Source organism: Ahaetulla prasina, chromosome 2, assembly GCF_028640845.1.
Source record: "Ahaetulla prasina isolate Xishuangbanna chromosome 2, ASM2864084v1, whole genome shotgun sequence".
Taxonomy (NCBI): Eukaryota; Metazoa; Chordata; class Lepidosauria; order Squamata; family Colubridae; genus Ahaetulla; species Ahaetulla prasina.
The window spans coordinates 183,594,099-183,611,679 of record NC_080540.1 but is presented as its reverse complement, the minus strand read 5'-3'; the positions used below and the strand labels follow the sequence as shown (position 1 = coordinate 183,611,679).

The 17,581-nt window shown below is 42.8% G+C and overlaps 1 protein-coding gene across 3 annotated transcripts in view; it reads right to left on the bottom strand.

The window, feature by feature from the left end:
- The window catches only part of KANK2 (KN motif and ankyrin repeat domains 2), a 121,877-nt gene that overhangs the window by 18,577 nt on the left and 85,719 nt on the right, over window positions 1-17,581 (bottom strand). For all 3 annotated transcript variants that reach the window (XM_058168343.1, XM_058168341.1, XM_058168342.1), the window contains one exon: window positions 1,712-1,823. In XM_058168343.1, the coding sequence (XP_058024326.1) occupies window positions 1,712-1,748 (37 nt within the window). In that variant the 5' untranslated portion in view covers window positions 1,749-1,823. The remainder of the gene's footprint in view (window positions 1-1,711; window positions 1,824-17,581) is intronic.

Below are 17,581 nucleotides of genomic sequence, written 5' to 3'. Positions count from 1 at the left end.
TAAATCAAATAACAGAATAACAGAGTTGTAAGGGACCTTGTAGGTAGGTCATCTAGTCCAACCCCCGCCCAGGAGACCCTACACCATTTCTGACAGATGGCAGCCCAGTCTCTTTTGGAAAGCTTCCAGTGATGAAGCTCCCACAAGTTCTGAATGAAATAGAGTACTTATAACCAGTAAATAGGAACTCTACATTTTTCCCAATTTTGCATTATTTGGATCTGACTGCCAAACCAACAAGCCTCATTGATTGATTGCAAAGCTACATCTGAAAGAGTTTGATGCTTTTATTCTATAGCCTCATATCAAGTGTCATAGCGTCTTATCCAACCTCAGTTCTGACATAATATAAGAAAATGCAGCTTGTATGTATAATGCTCCATGTGTTGGCAATTCTTAATTGACAGGCAACTCTATGCCATTCTTTGTGGACCACGGATCTTTCAGTAGCCCTGGTAACTTTTTTCCATAGTTCCAATGATTAGCCCGGAGGACAGTGATGGGGAAAAAACATTATTCTTTCATTGTCGTTTGTTCCAAAAGGTATTCAAATACTGTATGCCAAAAATATGTTAATATTCTGCACATGCATATATAGTGTTCTAGAAGAATACAAAGAGTATTCCAGAGTCAGTGTATTTCTAAAATGCTGGATAGAAACAGGGAATGGATACTATTAGCTTGCTCTTTTTGTAAACTGACCTTAAATGCACTTCTTAAGTTGCTATATTTAGGCATTTAGCTGGTTACAGAAGCGTAGATAGGACTTGGTTTGTTCTAATAAGAAAACAATTTTATTCTTTTAACCAAAACTTTCTCCCAACCCCTTTTCACCAATCCACAGATGAAACAGATAGCAGTAGCAATAGCATTTAATTTTATATACTGCCCCATAGTGCTTTACAGCACTCTCTTGGTGGTTTACAATGCAGAAGCATTATTTGCACATTGCCCCCAACAATCTGGGTCCTCATTTTACTAACTTTGGAAAGATGAAAGGCTGAATCAACCTTGAGCCTCAGTAGGATCAAACTCCAGGCTGTGGGCTGAGTTAGCCTGCAATACTACACTTTAACCATTGAGTCACCAAATCTATGTAGTATTTAGGGATTCCTAGAATGAGATTTTTATTGTCTATGAAATCTTAATTGAATGGTTTGGCCAGAATTATTTCTACTTGCGTCCCTCCCCTATTTTTGCTTTTTGTCAGGAAACACTTTTGATTCCCAATTTATATTCTGAAACTACTAATATACAGGCAGTTATTATTTAACAATTTAGCACCTGTTCAATTATGATAACAATGAAAAGTAACTCTGTGATCAGTTCTTGCATTTACAACCTTTTCAGGTTTGAAAGGCAAAGGAAAGCTGAAGTGAGATCATAAGCACAGTAGAAGTTTCACTTAACAATTGAATTAGCAGCTCCAACTGTGGTCACTAAAAGAAGATTACCTGTATTCTATAAATACTGTATTATATAACAAAATCCAACTGTATTTACAGGCATCAAGTGGAAACATGTTTGCATACATAAGAAACAGTATCCCACTGACTGAATCTTTGATATGAAATAAAAGAACTTTCAGTGAGATAATTCAGAGATTGAATGAGACAATGTGGTCTAAGATTATTATCTGCGTTGTCACAAAGGATGCCCAGTGCCATCTGCTGATGCTCGCTGTTCAAAAATAATCTTCATACAGACCTACCTGGGAAAGCAGTCCCCATATGCAAAACTTGGGCCATTCTTTCCACTTGATCAATATGCACATTCAAAAGAGCCCAGAAGCCTTCTCACAGCTCATGGGAAATCCACTTTGCCTGAAAATAGAAATCAGTGCCATCTTAATCCACATATTCTTAAAACAACCACACTGCCACACTGCTTCAAATGTTTGTGAGAAAGACCGATAGGAATTTGACAGTACTTTCCAAAAGCAGGACATTGCCCTCTATAATAATTATGTTCAATAACACTTTTAAGTGAGTAATCACCACCAATCTTGCACTAGGTAGGTGTCACATTGAACTTCAAAGTGGCACAACAGTTCTTGATTAGAGTGTTTACAATTCCCAACAGGGTTATTCCTGCTATAATTATCTTCAAGTTACAGAGAGCAAAAGTAGCAATATATCTGTTATGTTTTAAAAGCTATGCAATAAAAATCTGCAAAACTGAATGCAGTTCAAAAGATTAATAACTTATCCATAAAAATACATCCTATCTAAAACTGTTTGTATGTTGCCTGCTTGCTAATAAGAAGAAATATTAAAACACAACTTTCACACCATTCCACCCTTCATCTTCAATATTATTCCCTCTGTTATTTAAAGGACTGTATTTCTCCTGTTTTTGCTTATATGGTGGAAAATGTTTTAAATATTTAAAGTATAGTTCACCACCATTGGGGTCTGAGTGGCTTAAAGGACAACTCAGGAAATTTTAATAATCTTAGACTTTTCAGAATCTGTAATTTGCATATCTCTCTGTATATTATTTTCCTTTTTGCCATTCAGGATCTTGCTTGTATATTTGAAAGTTAAAAAGAGTTTAACATTCTCTCTTTCCTTCTTACTAACCTAGTTTACCTCCCAAGGGAAGGGAAATGATTCTGCTAGTCACATGCCTTGACAATATCCAACCAGGAGGTGGCACTATTTAATGTATTTGATTTCCCCCCCTTTTTTTTCTTATTTGCCAGAAAACAACAGGGGGTATAGAAGCCTTCTCTCACACACACACCTACACACTTAGGTTACTGGGAGGACAGCAAGTAAGATGTTTCCTAGAAGATAATTAGTGACAGCAATAATTCACACTCTGCCCACCAAGACCAGGAGTAGAACTAAGCTATAGGTTTGAGGGTTTCTGGGAGAGGCGAGTTGAGACCACCAACCTTTCATCCTAAGGTTCAGTTCTAGGACTACTACAGTATAGTTACAAAATAAAATTTCTAAATACCAAGTTAAACAATTGGGAATTGTTCAGAATAGAGAAAATGTGTCTATGGCTTGTTATTATAAGCCTCACTGGCTTTTTGAAAAATTATTCATTTGAGTCCAGATAAGTTAAAAAATGCAAGTCTAAATCTTAGTCATATTGCCATGGTTGTGATTTTACTCATAATTAACACTTCCCAAATCAGGTCAATATGCGAGTCTTTTTATAGTCTCTCAAATACTCTATCTGTATGTTGGTTGTCTTTGACAATACAATCTCTTGTAATTGCTGAAGCAAGATAAGGATCTAGGTAATGAAACAGTAGAGAATTATGCATTCCCTAGAGCAGTGATGGCAAACATTGAGTACCAAGTGTCCAAACTGGAACATGCGTGCACCAAATTGCCAGAAACCCGAAGACCAGCTGGCCGGTGTGCATGCTGGTCTTCGGGTTTCTGACGCTCTGGCATGCACAAAGACCAGGTAGCCAGCGCCCGTGCAAACTCTGGAAACCCAAAGACCAGGGGGCCAGCATACTCATGCGCACTAGCCAGCTGATCTTTGGGTTTCTGGCACTCTGGCGCATGCAAAGACCAGCTGGATGGCACGCATGCACGCGCTGGAAACCATAAGAGCGGCTGGTGACAGCATGTGTGCCCACAGAGAGAGCTCTGCATGCCACCTCTGGCATGCGTGCCATAGGTTCGCCATCACAGCCCTAGAATGTGGTCTGCATATTGTAACAACTATTTAAACCAAATGCATAGAGCATTTTTCTAGGTAAAATTAAAATATATGTTTATTATATTTTTAATCTAACAAATACAATCGGTAATTGGGTGAATTATTCAGTTAGTAGAAGAACAATCGCTGGGTGTGGGTTTATTATGCAGTGGACTTTTTAAGTGTTGTAACTGCCCATAGAAGTCACCTCTATGTGATTTCGATAGCTATATAAATTTGTTAAACAAACGAACAAGCTAAATTTACTTATCTAGGATTGCTATCAGGGCCTAGAATGCTTTTTTAAAAGATGTCTCTTCTACATTCAGTGGAAGAGGATAGAATTAATGATCAGGAGGGCTACATCTTCAGCCCAACAATGCAACCAATTTGCCTAAATTTAATCATATAGCATATTTGCTATTAGCATATTAGGGAGAAATAGCAGCTGGGGGCAATAATGAGGAATTGGGAACAATAATCCCTTCCCATCTAAGAATCGATTAGATTCCTCCCATAGAAGGAAACTCCCAGGATATGTAATGTGTCTGTTTTCACCTCAAATCATATACCAAAATGGCCCAGCCAAGTTTTTAGGGAAGCCAGAGAGTTTTGACTGGGAAAAAACATTCTCCATCACATCCAGATGCAGTAAGCTTGGTTTGGAGAGGCAGAAGCTGGGAAGGACACACTTCTTTCTTCTCCAGGAGAGCCAAATAGCTCAGTCAAGAAGAACAGGACAGCTATTGCCACTCTTTCCCTCTTCCCACCCCTCCCTATGGCACAACCTTGGGCCAGAGGTGGGCTTCAGCAGGTTCTGACCAGTTCTGGAAAACCGGTAGTGGAAATTTTGAGTAGATCGGAGAACTGGTAGTAAAAATTCTGAATGGCCCCGCCCCCATCTGTTTGCTGCCTCCTGAGTCCCAGCTGATCGGGAGGAAATGAGAATTTTGCAGTAACCTTCCCTTGGAGTGGGATGAGACTGGAGATTTTACAGTATCGTTCCCCTGCCATGCCACGCCCACCAAGCCACACCCAAAGAGCCGGTAGTAAAAAAATTTGAAACCCATCACTGCCTGGGGCGGTTGCCTCCAACTGCCTGTCAGGCTGGCCCACAACTTCACCCTTTGTCACAATGGATTACCTTTAAAATGCCATGTTTACAGCCTGCTTAACAATCAGGGGACCATGACAGAAGCAGATGCTGAATCCTGCTGGGCAGATGCTGAGAATGGAGACTATCTGAATTTCCATCTGGCAGAGAGCCTGAGTGCTGGACAAGAGCAGCAGAGGAACTGAATGGGACTTTGTTTTCCATGGAGCAGTATCTCTCAAATTTATGGGGAAATTGTGGCAAAGCCATAAACATTCCTGTCTCCTTATCCATTTTCTCATTGAGGGTTTCACATTCTTTGGCTGCAAAGCACAGTCACGAGGAAAATCAGATGGGAAGAACACTTCCTCCTGGCTCCTTGACTCTTCCCTCCCCCCACTTCAAATTCCCCAGTGCTGGGTCAGCAGATAGTCTGGGTTTTCTCTGTCCAAAGCCTCGATCCTCTAGGCAGGGCTGCTGCCTCAGCCTGCTCCCAACACCACACTCCCTCAACAACTGCAGCCAAGGCCTGGCAGCAGCAGGATTGCAAAAGCCCTTTCAGGAAGAATGCCTGAGCCCGACCAGAGGAGTGGCGCAAAATGAATATGAAGAGGAGTGTGAAGCACTGTGACTCCCTCTGCAAGGATCTGGCCAGGGATGAATCCTTAAAAAGAGATTTGCTGGCCTTGGGTCTGGCTTGCAATTTATGCACACACTGCTCCAGAAACTAATTGAAGTAGGGATGATAAAAGGCCCTCTGCATATATTCAAGAACCCTTCTTCATAGTTTTCCTTTTTTAAAAAAAAAGAGTGGTTCTAGGCACAAGGGACAAATTCTTAGATTAAAGCCTGGAGATACTTCTTGCTAAGAGGAATTTGCTTTTTGAGGACTCCGGTTGGGGAAAGCTGAGTTGGACAAGTCACCACTACAGATGATTCTGAGATGGCCTTTCCAAAGGATGTGATAAATTCATGAGGACGGGTCTGCAGCTTCTTTGTTTTCCCCCATGTGGACTTCCCCCATGCAATCTTCCAAGTGGAAGAGCACAGGTGTGGAATAAAAAATGGACAATTGCCTTTCAACCAATACTTCCCATGGCACCTATTTCTACCATAGGAGGAAATGGATGTCCAGTGGATAGAGGAACAGAACAGGAATGCACAATGCACACCATAGCTCCCCTTCCTGCCCCCACATAAGGTTCTTCAATTTAAAAGACAATTTTTTAAAAGCTTGATTGGGTATGTACATCAATCGTTCTTTGATATCTTATCTTTTTCCCTAGAATGGCAATGGTTCATATAGTATATTTTAAATTATAAGTATCAATGAATATCTAATTATGAAGATACTGGTTAGACAGATCAAGCAAAATAGTAAAATTGCTTGGTTACCTAGTAGAGTTTTTTTCTGATACCAAATGTTGTTTGCATTAGGGCAACCTGCAAGGCCATGTCTGACTCTGCTCACCCACCAATCCCTTTGATTACTATGTTGAATTTTGAATGTGTAATTTTTGAAAAGCGACAGTGTGATTTCTCAAAATTTTAATCCATGAATACAAAATTCCTTGTTGTGTAAGCCTTTTAATATAGTCTTAAGCCAGTTTAAAAAGAGTTCCTCTCCTCATCCAACTCTCTCCACACCCCTAATCAGGAAACTAACTCCATGGACTTGCCTCATCACTCCTGTCACTGTAACTTCCCCCAAAACAAATAAATGTGGTTTCCAGCAACATAAAGGGAGTCCACCTATGGTTTACATGAAGTTAAGTTCATATGCAGTAAGTTTCTGTAAAACAAGCAATGTTTTAATTCCCCCCACCAAGACTTTTACTTCACCTGCACATGTAAATAGACAAGATTGCTACTCTTGTTTTAAAATGTTCAGTGTCAAAGAAAGCTAAAATTATATGGAAGGCCCTGCTGTGAAGTCCCATATATCAGTTGTTGTTGCCTTCCTGCCCTGAGTTGGATCTCTTTAGGGTATCTGTGGAAAACAGGATGCTGCAACCAGCTGTTGATCCAGATAGATTTTTCCTGTTGTTGTTTTTTAACAGTGTACACAGGTTGTACCAGATTTATACCAAAGCAAATTATAGTACTTTGGTTTTTTTCCCCATGTATAAGCCATAGGTACTACCAATTAATACTTGGGGAAGTTAGATACCAATACAAAAGTCCTTTCAATGTTACTCAATAGAATAGAATCTGCTTTTCTGTCTGGAAGAAAAAGGTTGGGGAGAAGGTTGTTTTGAAGGAAAATATGCTGGGGTGGTGGAAAATAAAAGCTTATTTCTAAGGCCAGTGACAGACTTCAGGAAAAAAAAATGTGTTGCTCTATGAAAGCAGATAAGGAAGACTAATGCTTGCTAGTGACTAGGATATTCAGGAATGGATTGAGACAAGAATCCCTGTCAATGGGGAAAACCACCTCCCATTAGCTCGGTTTGGAAATGAAAAATCTTCCTGCAATTCTAGAAGTATTGCATCTGAGCCAGAAATAAATCAGTAGAGTTCCTAAAAGCAGAATGGGAGATCCATCCCACAGGTGCAGAACTATTTTTGAAATGGCAAAATATATTGTGTGGACATAACCTTAATTAAGCTCTACTTATGTGAGAAAGACAGTTATATGGTGGTTTTAAAACCAAAATCTCCTTTATTTCCTTCCTTTAACTTCATTTCCATATTGGTGGTTGGCATGGGTTTTAAAATCCAACAAGTCAAGTAATCATTAAATTGTAGTCACTGCTACAATTCAGATAATCATTTTAAAGACATAACTTGGGATTCAACCTGCCAGTTCAAATGTAATGATGATAGGACTCTGGACTTAGCAAAAGCCAGTTTTCAGTATTCAAAGATGATGTTTTAGCAAACATCCCAAAGATTATTTTCAGCCATGTTGCCATGGACAGTGGCTAGCAGGCACAGAAATGTAATGCATCGTAATTCTTACTTAATAGCAATATGCATTTTTTAAGGTGCTTGAGCCCACATGCTAACATGTACTTTGCTGTTGCTACAAAGCTGAAAAAAGGCATATCATGAAAAAGAAAATAATTCTCAATAGGCTCACTGTTTTGATTCAACAGCTTTTCTTTGCAAGAAACAGCTGGTTCATTTCATTAGCACCGCAGTGAAAACAGCTGGCAGCATAAGTTCACTACTGACATCAGAAAGAAGCCAGATCTCAGAGTCAATTCTCCTGGGAATTGAGGGAACGATACTGCTGTGCTGAGGCTTCAATCTAAGGATCTGGTTGGAATGACTCTGCTGGGACAAGCAAGACCATTCTTTTTAAAGAAACCTTTCTGAGGTTGGCAAAAATATTCTCAGACTCTTCAGAATGAGGTTAGCTTTAATGAAAAAAATGATTTGGGAAACTGCCAGCCCTTATATCCATACAATAATAGTTTGCAAGCAAGAAGATGGCCTGGATCAGGAAAGGACTAATTTGGATATGAGACATTTTCTGAAACATTCTGCCTCACCTTCCATCTTTGAGAAGGTTCTCTTCACATTCCCCCCACCCTAAGTGCTCTGAATGCAAAGCTGGCAAGGAAATTGTGAGAATATCTGTCTAGCAGAGACACTTGGGGTATGACCTTAGTGGTATAGGTTGTAGGCTTATCTTTTCAGAGGTTTTACCAGTACATAAGGAACAAAAAGGTAAAGGCCAGCGTGTAATGGAGTTTAATGTGTGGCTAAAGGAGTGGTATAAAAGGGAAGGCTTTGGTTTTATTAGTCATGATGTCTGCAGCTGGTCCAATTAAAAACTGTACAAAAGAGATGGTTTTCATCCATCAAAGAAAGGGATTGAGTTACTTGGCATTAAATTCACAGATTTTCTGGATAAACATTTAAACTGAACAACGGGGACAGAGAATGAATTGATACAGATCATTTCTGTCCCAGCAATCTAAAATTAATAGGGTTATCAGTGCATGTAACATAGATGTTTGTGCGAGTAAGATTATCAACCTTGCTGTCAAGCAAAACCAAGCATTTAATAGTGAGTGCCATACCAAATGCACTACTCAAGCAGATGGCAAGGAAGTAGGGGCAGTCAGGCACAAGACAGGTTATCTAGACAGTAAACAAAGGGTCAATCAAAATGGACTCAAATGTCTATACACCAATGCACAGAGTATGAGAAATAAACAGGGTGAATTAGAAATCCAAGGAAATGAGGGCAGATATGATATTGTTGCTATTACAGAAACTTGGTGGGATGAAACCCACAAATGGAACATAAAAGTAGAGGGATTTAACTTATTTAAAAGAAATAGACCAAATAAAAGAGGAGGTAGAGTTGCACTATATATAAGAAATAACTACATCTCTACAGTTATCTTGAATGCATTGGGTCAATATTAAGGGGGGGAATGATATTGCCATAGGTGTATACTATAGGTCACCAAACCAAACAGAGGAAATAGATGAACTTTTTGCTAGTCAGCTAATTAAGGTATGTATGAAGCACATCACAATAGTAACTAGGGATTTTAACTACCCTGACATCAACTGGGAGACGACTCTGCACCACGTGGAAGATCAAACAGGTTCCTAACAAACCTAGCAGACAACTTTGTTTCCCAAAAAGTAGACAAAGGAACAAGGGGATCAGCCATATTGGACTTAATTTTGACTAACAGAGATGAAATGATAGAAGGTGTTGAACCTTGGGGGCGAGTGATCATGCAATACTGGAAGTCAACATTATGCAAGCACAAGCAATAGAACAAAGTCAAACTAGAGTCTTGGACTTTAAGAGAGCTAATTTCAATAAACTTAGAAAGAGCTTGTTTTCCCCTTTCCTCAAGAGGAAAACAACTCAAGAAGCTTGGGAAATTTTGAAAAGTAAGATTATAAAAGCCCAGTCTAGCACAATACCAATGAAGAAGAAAGAAACCAGCATGGCTGCATAAAGAACTCTCTGACAGATTGAAAGACAAAAAGGACAAGTATAAAAAGTAGAAAGAGGGGCACATAACTAAGGCAGGATATCAGCAAATAGCCGGAGCCTGCAATGATGAAGTGAAGAAAGTTAAGGCGCACAATGAACAAAGACTTGCAACAAAAGTAAAAAATAACAACAACAAAAAAGCTTCTTCCAACATATTAAAAAGAAGAAAACAGACAAGGAAACAATTGGTCCATTACTGGGAGAAAGTGGCAAGAAAGTGACAAGCAACAGGGAGAAAGCAGAACTACTTAACTTGTTTTTTGCATCTGTCTTTACACAAAGGGAAAAAACAGCACCACAAAAAACAGATTAGGAACACAAGTTAAAATAGGGAAGAAAATGGTAAGTGAGCACCTGTCTACCCTAGACGAATTCAAATCATCAGGACCAAATGGATTACACCTCAGGGTTTTGAAGGAACTGGCAGACGAGATCTCAGAACCACTGAACTATATTTTTCAAAGATCCTGGAGAACCAGGGAACTGCCAGAGGACTGGAAAAGGGATGATGTAGTTCCCATCTTCAAAAAAGGAGGCAAAAAACAGATCCAGGAAACTACAGACCTTTCAACCTGATCTCAATACCAGGGAAGATTCTGGAAAAGATAATCAAGCAACAAATCAGTGAACACCTAGAAGCAAACAAAGTAATAATAACCAAAAGCCAACATGGGTTTGTCAAAAACAGATCATTCCAGATTAATCTTATTGCATTCTTTGACAAAGTGACAAAATTAGTGGACCGGAGGAATGCTGTCGATATAACTTACTTGGACTTCAGTAAAGCATTTGATAAAGTAAACCATAACCTACTACTAGATAAAGTAGAAAAATGTGGGTTAGACAACATCACCACCAGATGGATTTGTAACTAGCTGACCAACCACACTCAACATGTAGTCCTCAATGGAACTGCATCTACATGGAGGGAAGTATGCAATGGGGTACCCCAAGGCTCATTTTTAGGTCCAGTACTCTTCAACATCTTCATCAATGATTTGGATGAAATGATAGACAGGGAACTCATCAAATTTGCAGATGACACCAAGCTAGCAGGAATAGCCAACACTCCAGAGATAGGCTTAAGATCAGTGGTGGAATTCAGATTTTTTTACTACCGGTTCTGTGGGCATGGCTTGGTGGGCATGGTGTGGCTTGGTGGGCATGGCTTGGTAGGCATGGCAGGAGAAGGATACTGCAAAATCCCCATTCCCACTCCACTCCTGGGGGAAGGATATTGCAAAATCTCCATTCCCACCCCACTCTGGGGCCAGCAAGAGGTGGCATTTGCTTGTTCCCCGAAGTACTCAAAATTTCCACTACCAGTTCTCCAGAACCTGTCAGAACCTGCTGAATTTCACCCCTGCTTAAGATACAGAAGGATCTTGACAGACTTGAACATTGGGCACTAGCTAGCATATAGGCAAGACAAACAAAATGCACAGGTACAGTATATGTGGTACATTGCTCAATAGTAGTAACTGTGAGAGGGATCTTGGAGTCCTACTGGGCAACCATTTAAATATGAGCCAGCAGTGTGCAGCAGCTGCCAAAAAAGCCAACACAGTTCTAGGGTGCATAAACAGGGACAGAATCAAGATCATGTGAAGTGTTAATACCACTTTATAATGCCTTGGTAAGGCCACACTTGGAATACTGCATCCAGTTTTGGTCGCCACGATGTAAAAAAGATGTTGAGACTCTAGAAAGAATGCAGAGAAGAGCAACGAAGATTAGGGGACTGAAAGCTAAAACATATAAAGAACGGTTGCTGGAATTGGGTATGTCTAGTTTAATGAAAAGAAGGACTAGGGGAGATATGATAGCAGTATTCCAATATCTCAGGGGGTTCCACAAAGAGAGCAGGACAAGAAGCAATGGGTGGAAACTAATCAAGGAGAGGAGCAACTTAGAACTAAGGAGAAATTTCCTGCCACTTAGAACAATTAATCAATGGAACCACTTGCCTGCAGAAATTGTGAATGCTCCAACACTGTAAGTTTTTAAGAAGATGTTAAATAACCATTTGTCTGAAGTAGTGTAGGGTTTCCTGCCTAAGCAGGGGGTTGGACTAGAAGATCTCCAAGGTCCTTTCCATCTCTGTTATTCTATTCTACTTTCAACTTTTGGCTTAGCATCCTGGACTGAACAATAATAATAATAATAATAATAATAATAATAATAATAATAATAATAATAATAATAATAATAATAATTATTATTATTATTATTATTATTATTATTATTATTATTATTATTATTATTATTATTATTATTATTTAATTTTTATACCGCCCTTCTCCCGAAGGACTCAGGGCGGTGAACAGGCAAATAAAATAATACAATATATTACAATAAAACACATTTTAAAAAACTTATTCAAAATAGCCTAAATTTAAAATACCATACAAAATATAAAAAATAAACCCCAATAAAATCCATATTTAAAAACCCTATTTAAGCCAGTCCTGCTCGAAAGAATAGATATGTCTTCAGCTCGCGGCGAAAGATCCGGAGGTCAGGAAGTTGTCGAAGTCCTGGGGGAAGCTCATTCCAGAGGGTAAGTGCGCCCACAGAGAAGGCTCTCCCCCTGGGGGTCGCCAGCCTACACTGTTTGGCTGACGGCACCCTGAGAAGACCCTCTCTATGGGAGCGTACTGGCCGGTGGGAGGCATGTGGTAACAGAAGGCGGTCCCAAAGATATCCCGGTCCTATGCCATGGAGCGCTTTAAAGGTGGTAACCAACACCTTGAAGTGTACTCGGAAAACCACAGGTAGCCAGTGCAGCCTGCGCAGGATCGGTGTTATATGGGAGCCATGAGTGGCTCCCTCTATCACCCGCGCGGCCGCATTCTGAAGAAGGAAATAAGTGGCACATAAATTATGCGTATACAAAGAGGAGCCTTTTAAAAGCCTTATTCTAAGTAATGGATAATTGGAAGAAAAAGCTACAATGCAAGATCCAGGAATGCTGGATTTACCATTGTCTTGATCTCAACACATCCATTGCCTTTCTAGACATTCGGTTACCTCTTCTGCCTGATTGGAATCTGAGGAGGTTCCCAGACTAAAATAAAGTCCTAGTTTTAGCTTGAGGTAGGCCTTTTGGTGATCCAATAACGCAGTGACCAAGGAGTGTGTCACACTTCATTGTATCCCCATTCTTTCTATGGATATGGTTCTTCTATTCCTTGGAAACTGACAAACTCTGACAAACCCAGACCCAAACAGCCTAGCATTTTGCACTCATTCCCTTCTCTAGCAAAAGGGAACTATTAAGGGATCAATTATTGGGGAATTATTTCTGTGATTTAAACAGCATAAAATGGGTCATAAATAAACTCCAATCCACTTTGCAAGCTGATTTGTCCCTGATGAAGAGAAAGCAGGATTTTTAAAAATTAATTCTGTTTGGTTTCTGTTATGTATCTTTAAATATTTAGGCGGGAAACAAGCACGTTGCTGATTGGTTGAAGCCGCCGGTTAAACAGTATATAAAGGGTTGATTTTCCCCAGCCAGGTTGCTGGGTTCACCATATATTAAAGAGCTGTTGTCACTACCCTGGTCTCCAGCCTCGTTACTTCCCGAACTTAACACTGGCGACGAAGGTGGGATCTCGAGGCTAAGGAGAACCAGAACCGAGCTGAAGCACGATAGAACCGAACCCAGCAAATCAGGGCAGAAAACGCGGAGATGGCCAGTTACACTCCGCCCGCACCGTTTGACCCGGCTAAAGAGAAATGGGGAACGTATATGACCCGTTTCGAAAGCTTTCTAGAAGCCAACGAACTGCAAGGAGTTCCAGATAACCGCAAAAGGGCTTATTTCTTAAGCCACTGTGGTCCGGAGGTCATTGATATCGCGGAAGCCCTGGCAGAGCCAACGCCGATACAATCGGTATCGTGGCCAACTCTGCAGACCTTACTAAAAAACCATTTCGCGCCAACGCCGTCCAAATACGTGCGGCGGTTTGAATTCGGAGAGCGAAGACAGATGGAGGGCGAATCCATCGGTGACTACATGGCCGCCCTAAGGAAAGCGTCAAAGGACTGCGGATACCGCGACCTAGATGAGGTGCTCCTCGAGCAACTCATCCGAGGGGTCAGAGACATCCGTTTGAGGCGACGGCTGCTAGCAAAGAGCAACCTAACGCTGGCCAACGCTCTGGACGAAGCCAGAGCACATGAAATGTCCACCCAAGCGGCGGAGACACTGCAAAAGCCTCTCCCACCAAAAGCGAGCACAAAGCCAACTCCAGTGCACCAGGAGGAGGTTCAGACCGAATCCGACGGTGAAAATGAGGAAGGGGTCTGCCGAACCGAGAAACGCGACAAAGAGGACCGAGACGAATGCGGAAGCTGCGGAGGTCAACACCAGCGCCCACGCTGCAAGTTTATGAAACATGTCGGCGGTGCGGAAAGAAAGGGCCCCTAGCTCAAGTTTGTCGAGTGGCCCAACCTTCCCGCCGAAAATACAAATCGGCCAATCAGAGCGCGGGATCGGAAAGGCGACCCGCGATTGGTTCAAACAAGAAAGGCGCTGGTCAACCAAACGACTGTGGTCATAGGCGCGCCTCAACCCGAGTGGAGAAGAAGATCTTCACCAAACCAAAATAGAGGAGTACGGTGCCGGCTTGAAGTAGACACGGATCAGCGATCACCATCATGTCCTGGGACACTTTGGCGGTCACTGCCAGCAGTCGCAGCGCCACCTGCAAAGCACAACGGCCACGAGTCCACGACTACCAGGGAATCGCATCCCTGTTCGAGGGACCACCTCCGTCCGAGTCGAGTACGGACCACACAAGAAGACCCTGCCCATCACGATCGCCGGGGACCCTGCCCAGTTTGTTGGGACTAGACTGGTTTCTGCACTGGGCATGGGAGTGACTGGCATCTACAGAAGTGACTGTAACCTGAAAGACATTCTCTTGAACGAGTTCAAGATGTCTTCAAGGACTGCCTGGGCAAGTACAAGGGGACCCCTATTTCCTTCAACTTAGACCCCAGGTAGCTCCCATTAGGCTTAAGGCGAGGAGAGTCCTTTGCCCTTAAACCAAAATTGATAAGGAGCTAGATAAGCTCATAAATCAGGGGATTTTGGTGCCAGTCGATCACGCAAAGTGGGAGACGCCAATCGTCACCCCAATAAAACCAGATGGGTCAATTAGAATTTGTGCTGACTACAAGGCGACGCTTAACAAAGCCTTACAGAAAAGCGCTTACCCGTTCCGTGGTGCAACACTTGCTGCACTCTTTGGGGCAAGGGCAAGTCTTTGCAAAGTTAGACTTGGCTCAAGCCTACCAACAACTGCCCGTAGACGCCCACACAGCGAAGCCCAAACGATTGTAACTCACAGGGGCCTTCAAGTGCACCCGATTGCAATTTGGGGTGAGTGTGGCACCAGGGCTGTTCCAAAACCTAATGGAACGACTTCTGCAAGGGCTCAGGGTAGTTCCCTACTGATGATGTTGATATCAGGGAAAACAGAGGAATTGGGGAGCGTTGAGAAAGGTTCTGGGCATTTTCCGTCAGCCGGACTAAAGGTTAAAGTAAACAAATGCCAGATAGGGGTAGAATCCACGAATTCTTGGGCTACCGGATAGACAAGAAAGGAATTCACCCCACTGAGAGCAAGGTCAAGGCAATTAGAAAGGCTCCAGCGCCAAAAACAAAACAGAGCTACAGGCATTCCTGGGGCTAGTGAATTTTACGGTCTTTTAAAAACAAAGCGACCGTTGCTGAACCGCTGCATAAGCTTCTAGGAAAAATACTGTTTGGTCTTGGGGAAAGTCAGAAAGTAGGGCTTTTGAAGCAGTAAAAACCTGCTCTCAAGTGACAGCCTGCTCATCCAATATCACAACTCATTACCCCTAGTGCTGGTTTATGATGCCTCCTTACGGGTGGGGCTGTACTCAGCCATAGACTTCCAAACGGCACAGAAGCCCCTATAGCTTTTTACTCTAGAACGATGTCCTCCCCAGAGAGGAACTACAGCCAATTAGATAAAGAAGCACTAGCCATTGTGTCAGGGGTGAAAAAATTTCACGAATATGTTTTTGGGCGAGACTTTGAAATTGTGACTGACCACAGACCGCTGTTAGGAATACTGGCTGGCGACCGCCCAACGCCTGTGGCACTTTCGCCACGATTGACTCGATGGACTATTTTCTTAGCCGCTTATTCTTACAAGCTGCAGCATCGACCAGGAAAAGAAGTGGGGCATGCGGACGCGTTAAGCCGATGCCCACTACCAGGGGCGACCGAAGACCCCACTCCGGGAACGCCCATCCTACTTATTGACTCTTTGGACTCTGGCCCAGTCACATCTAAGGAAGTGGCTCGGCATCATACCGGGACATTATGTTAAGGACTGTACTCGGTTGGGTACAAGAGGGTGGCCAGCTGCGAGCGGATTTAAGGAATTTGTTAAAAAGCGTGATGAGCTCTCGGCTCAAGGGGTGCCTGTTATGGGGTGATCGTGTGGTAATCCCGGATAAATTAAGGGAAAGGTATTGGACCTCCTCCACGAGGTCACCCAGGGATCGTAAGGATGAAGGGGCTAGCAAGAAGCTATGTGTGGTGGCCACTCATGGACTCAGAGATTGCTGAGAGGGTAGGGAAATGCCAGGCTTGCCAAGAGTCCAGACCTCTACCCCAACGGCCCCAGTCAGGAATGGGAAAACCCCAAGGGCCCTGGTCAAGAATCCACATTGATTTTGCTGGCCCTTTCCACGGCCAAACCTTCCTAGTGGTTGTCGACGCATTCTCTAAATGGTTGGAGATCATACTCATGAAATCCACCACGGCCGAGGCAGTAATCGCAGCCCTCGCCACCTATTCGCAACCCACGGGTTGCCTGACACTCTGGTGTCCGACAACGCCCGCAATTCACGGCAGCCCAGTTTGAGAATACTTGGCAGAGGAGGGCATCCGACATGCCTCTCTGCGCCTTTCCACCCTGCGTCGAATGGCCTTGCAGGCGTTCCGTCCGGGCGCTAAGGAGGCATTGTCCAGGCTCAAGCCAGGTGACTGGCAAACAAAGATAGATTTCTTTCTGGCCGTTCAGCACAGAACCCCAAGCACTGCTACAGGCAGAAGCCCAGCCGAATTATTGATGGGGCGGAAACTCCGGTGCCCACTTGACCGCTTGAATCCCCATTACACACCAGAGGGTTACAAGGGGAACTAGAAAAACGAGAGGAATGGGCATAGGCGACAGTGTGGGCCCGCAACTATGGGGCGGCCCAAGTTGGCTCGCAGGGCAAATCATAAAGCAACCGGTCCAAAGTCATACTTGGTGAGTTACAGACAACCGGTATGGGCGCCACATAGATCAGATAAGGAAGCGAATAACTGAACAACCCGAGCTAAATGAGACAGATCATGACCCTCCTTATTTGAACCCACAGCTGACCATAACCGGGGGCGCAAGACTTAGCTGAGGTCCCGGAGGTCCAGCGACGCCATCAGGTTCCGATGGAAACAGCAGGAAAACTCAAAAGTAATCCAAGGCGGAGGGCCAAGAAAAGAGACTGCCAGTAATCCAGGGCCCGATGGCCTAGAGAAAGAGCTGGGAGGAGAAAAGCCCTCCGACCAGCTCAAAACACCACCAGGACTGAACCGCGCAGGTCCGAAAGAATTAGGAGACGCCCAGGTTATTTGCGTGACTACGTCGAAAAATAACATGTAAATAATATGTAAATAGAGGTAAAGTGTTTTCTGGGAGGGGAGGAGTGTTATGTATCTTTAAATATTTAGGCGGGAAACAAGCACGTTGCTGATTGGTTGAAGCCGCCGGTTAAACAGTATATAAAGGGTTGATTTTCCCCAGCCAGGTTGCTGGGTT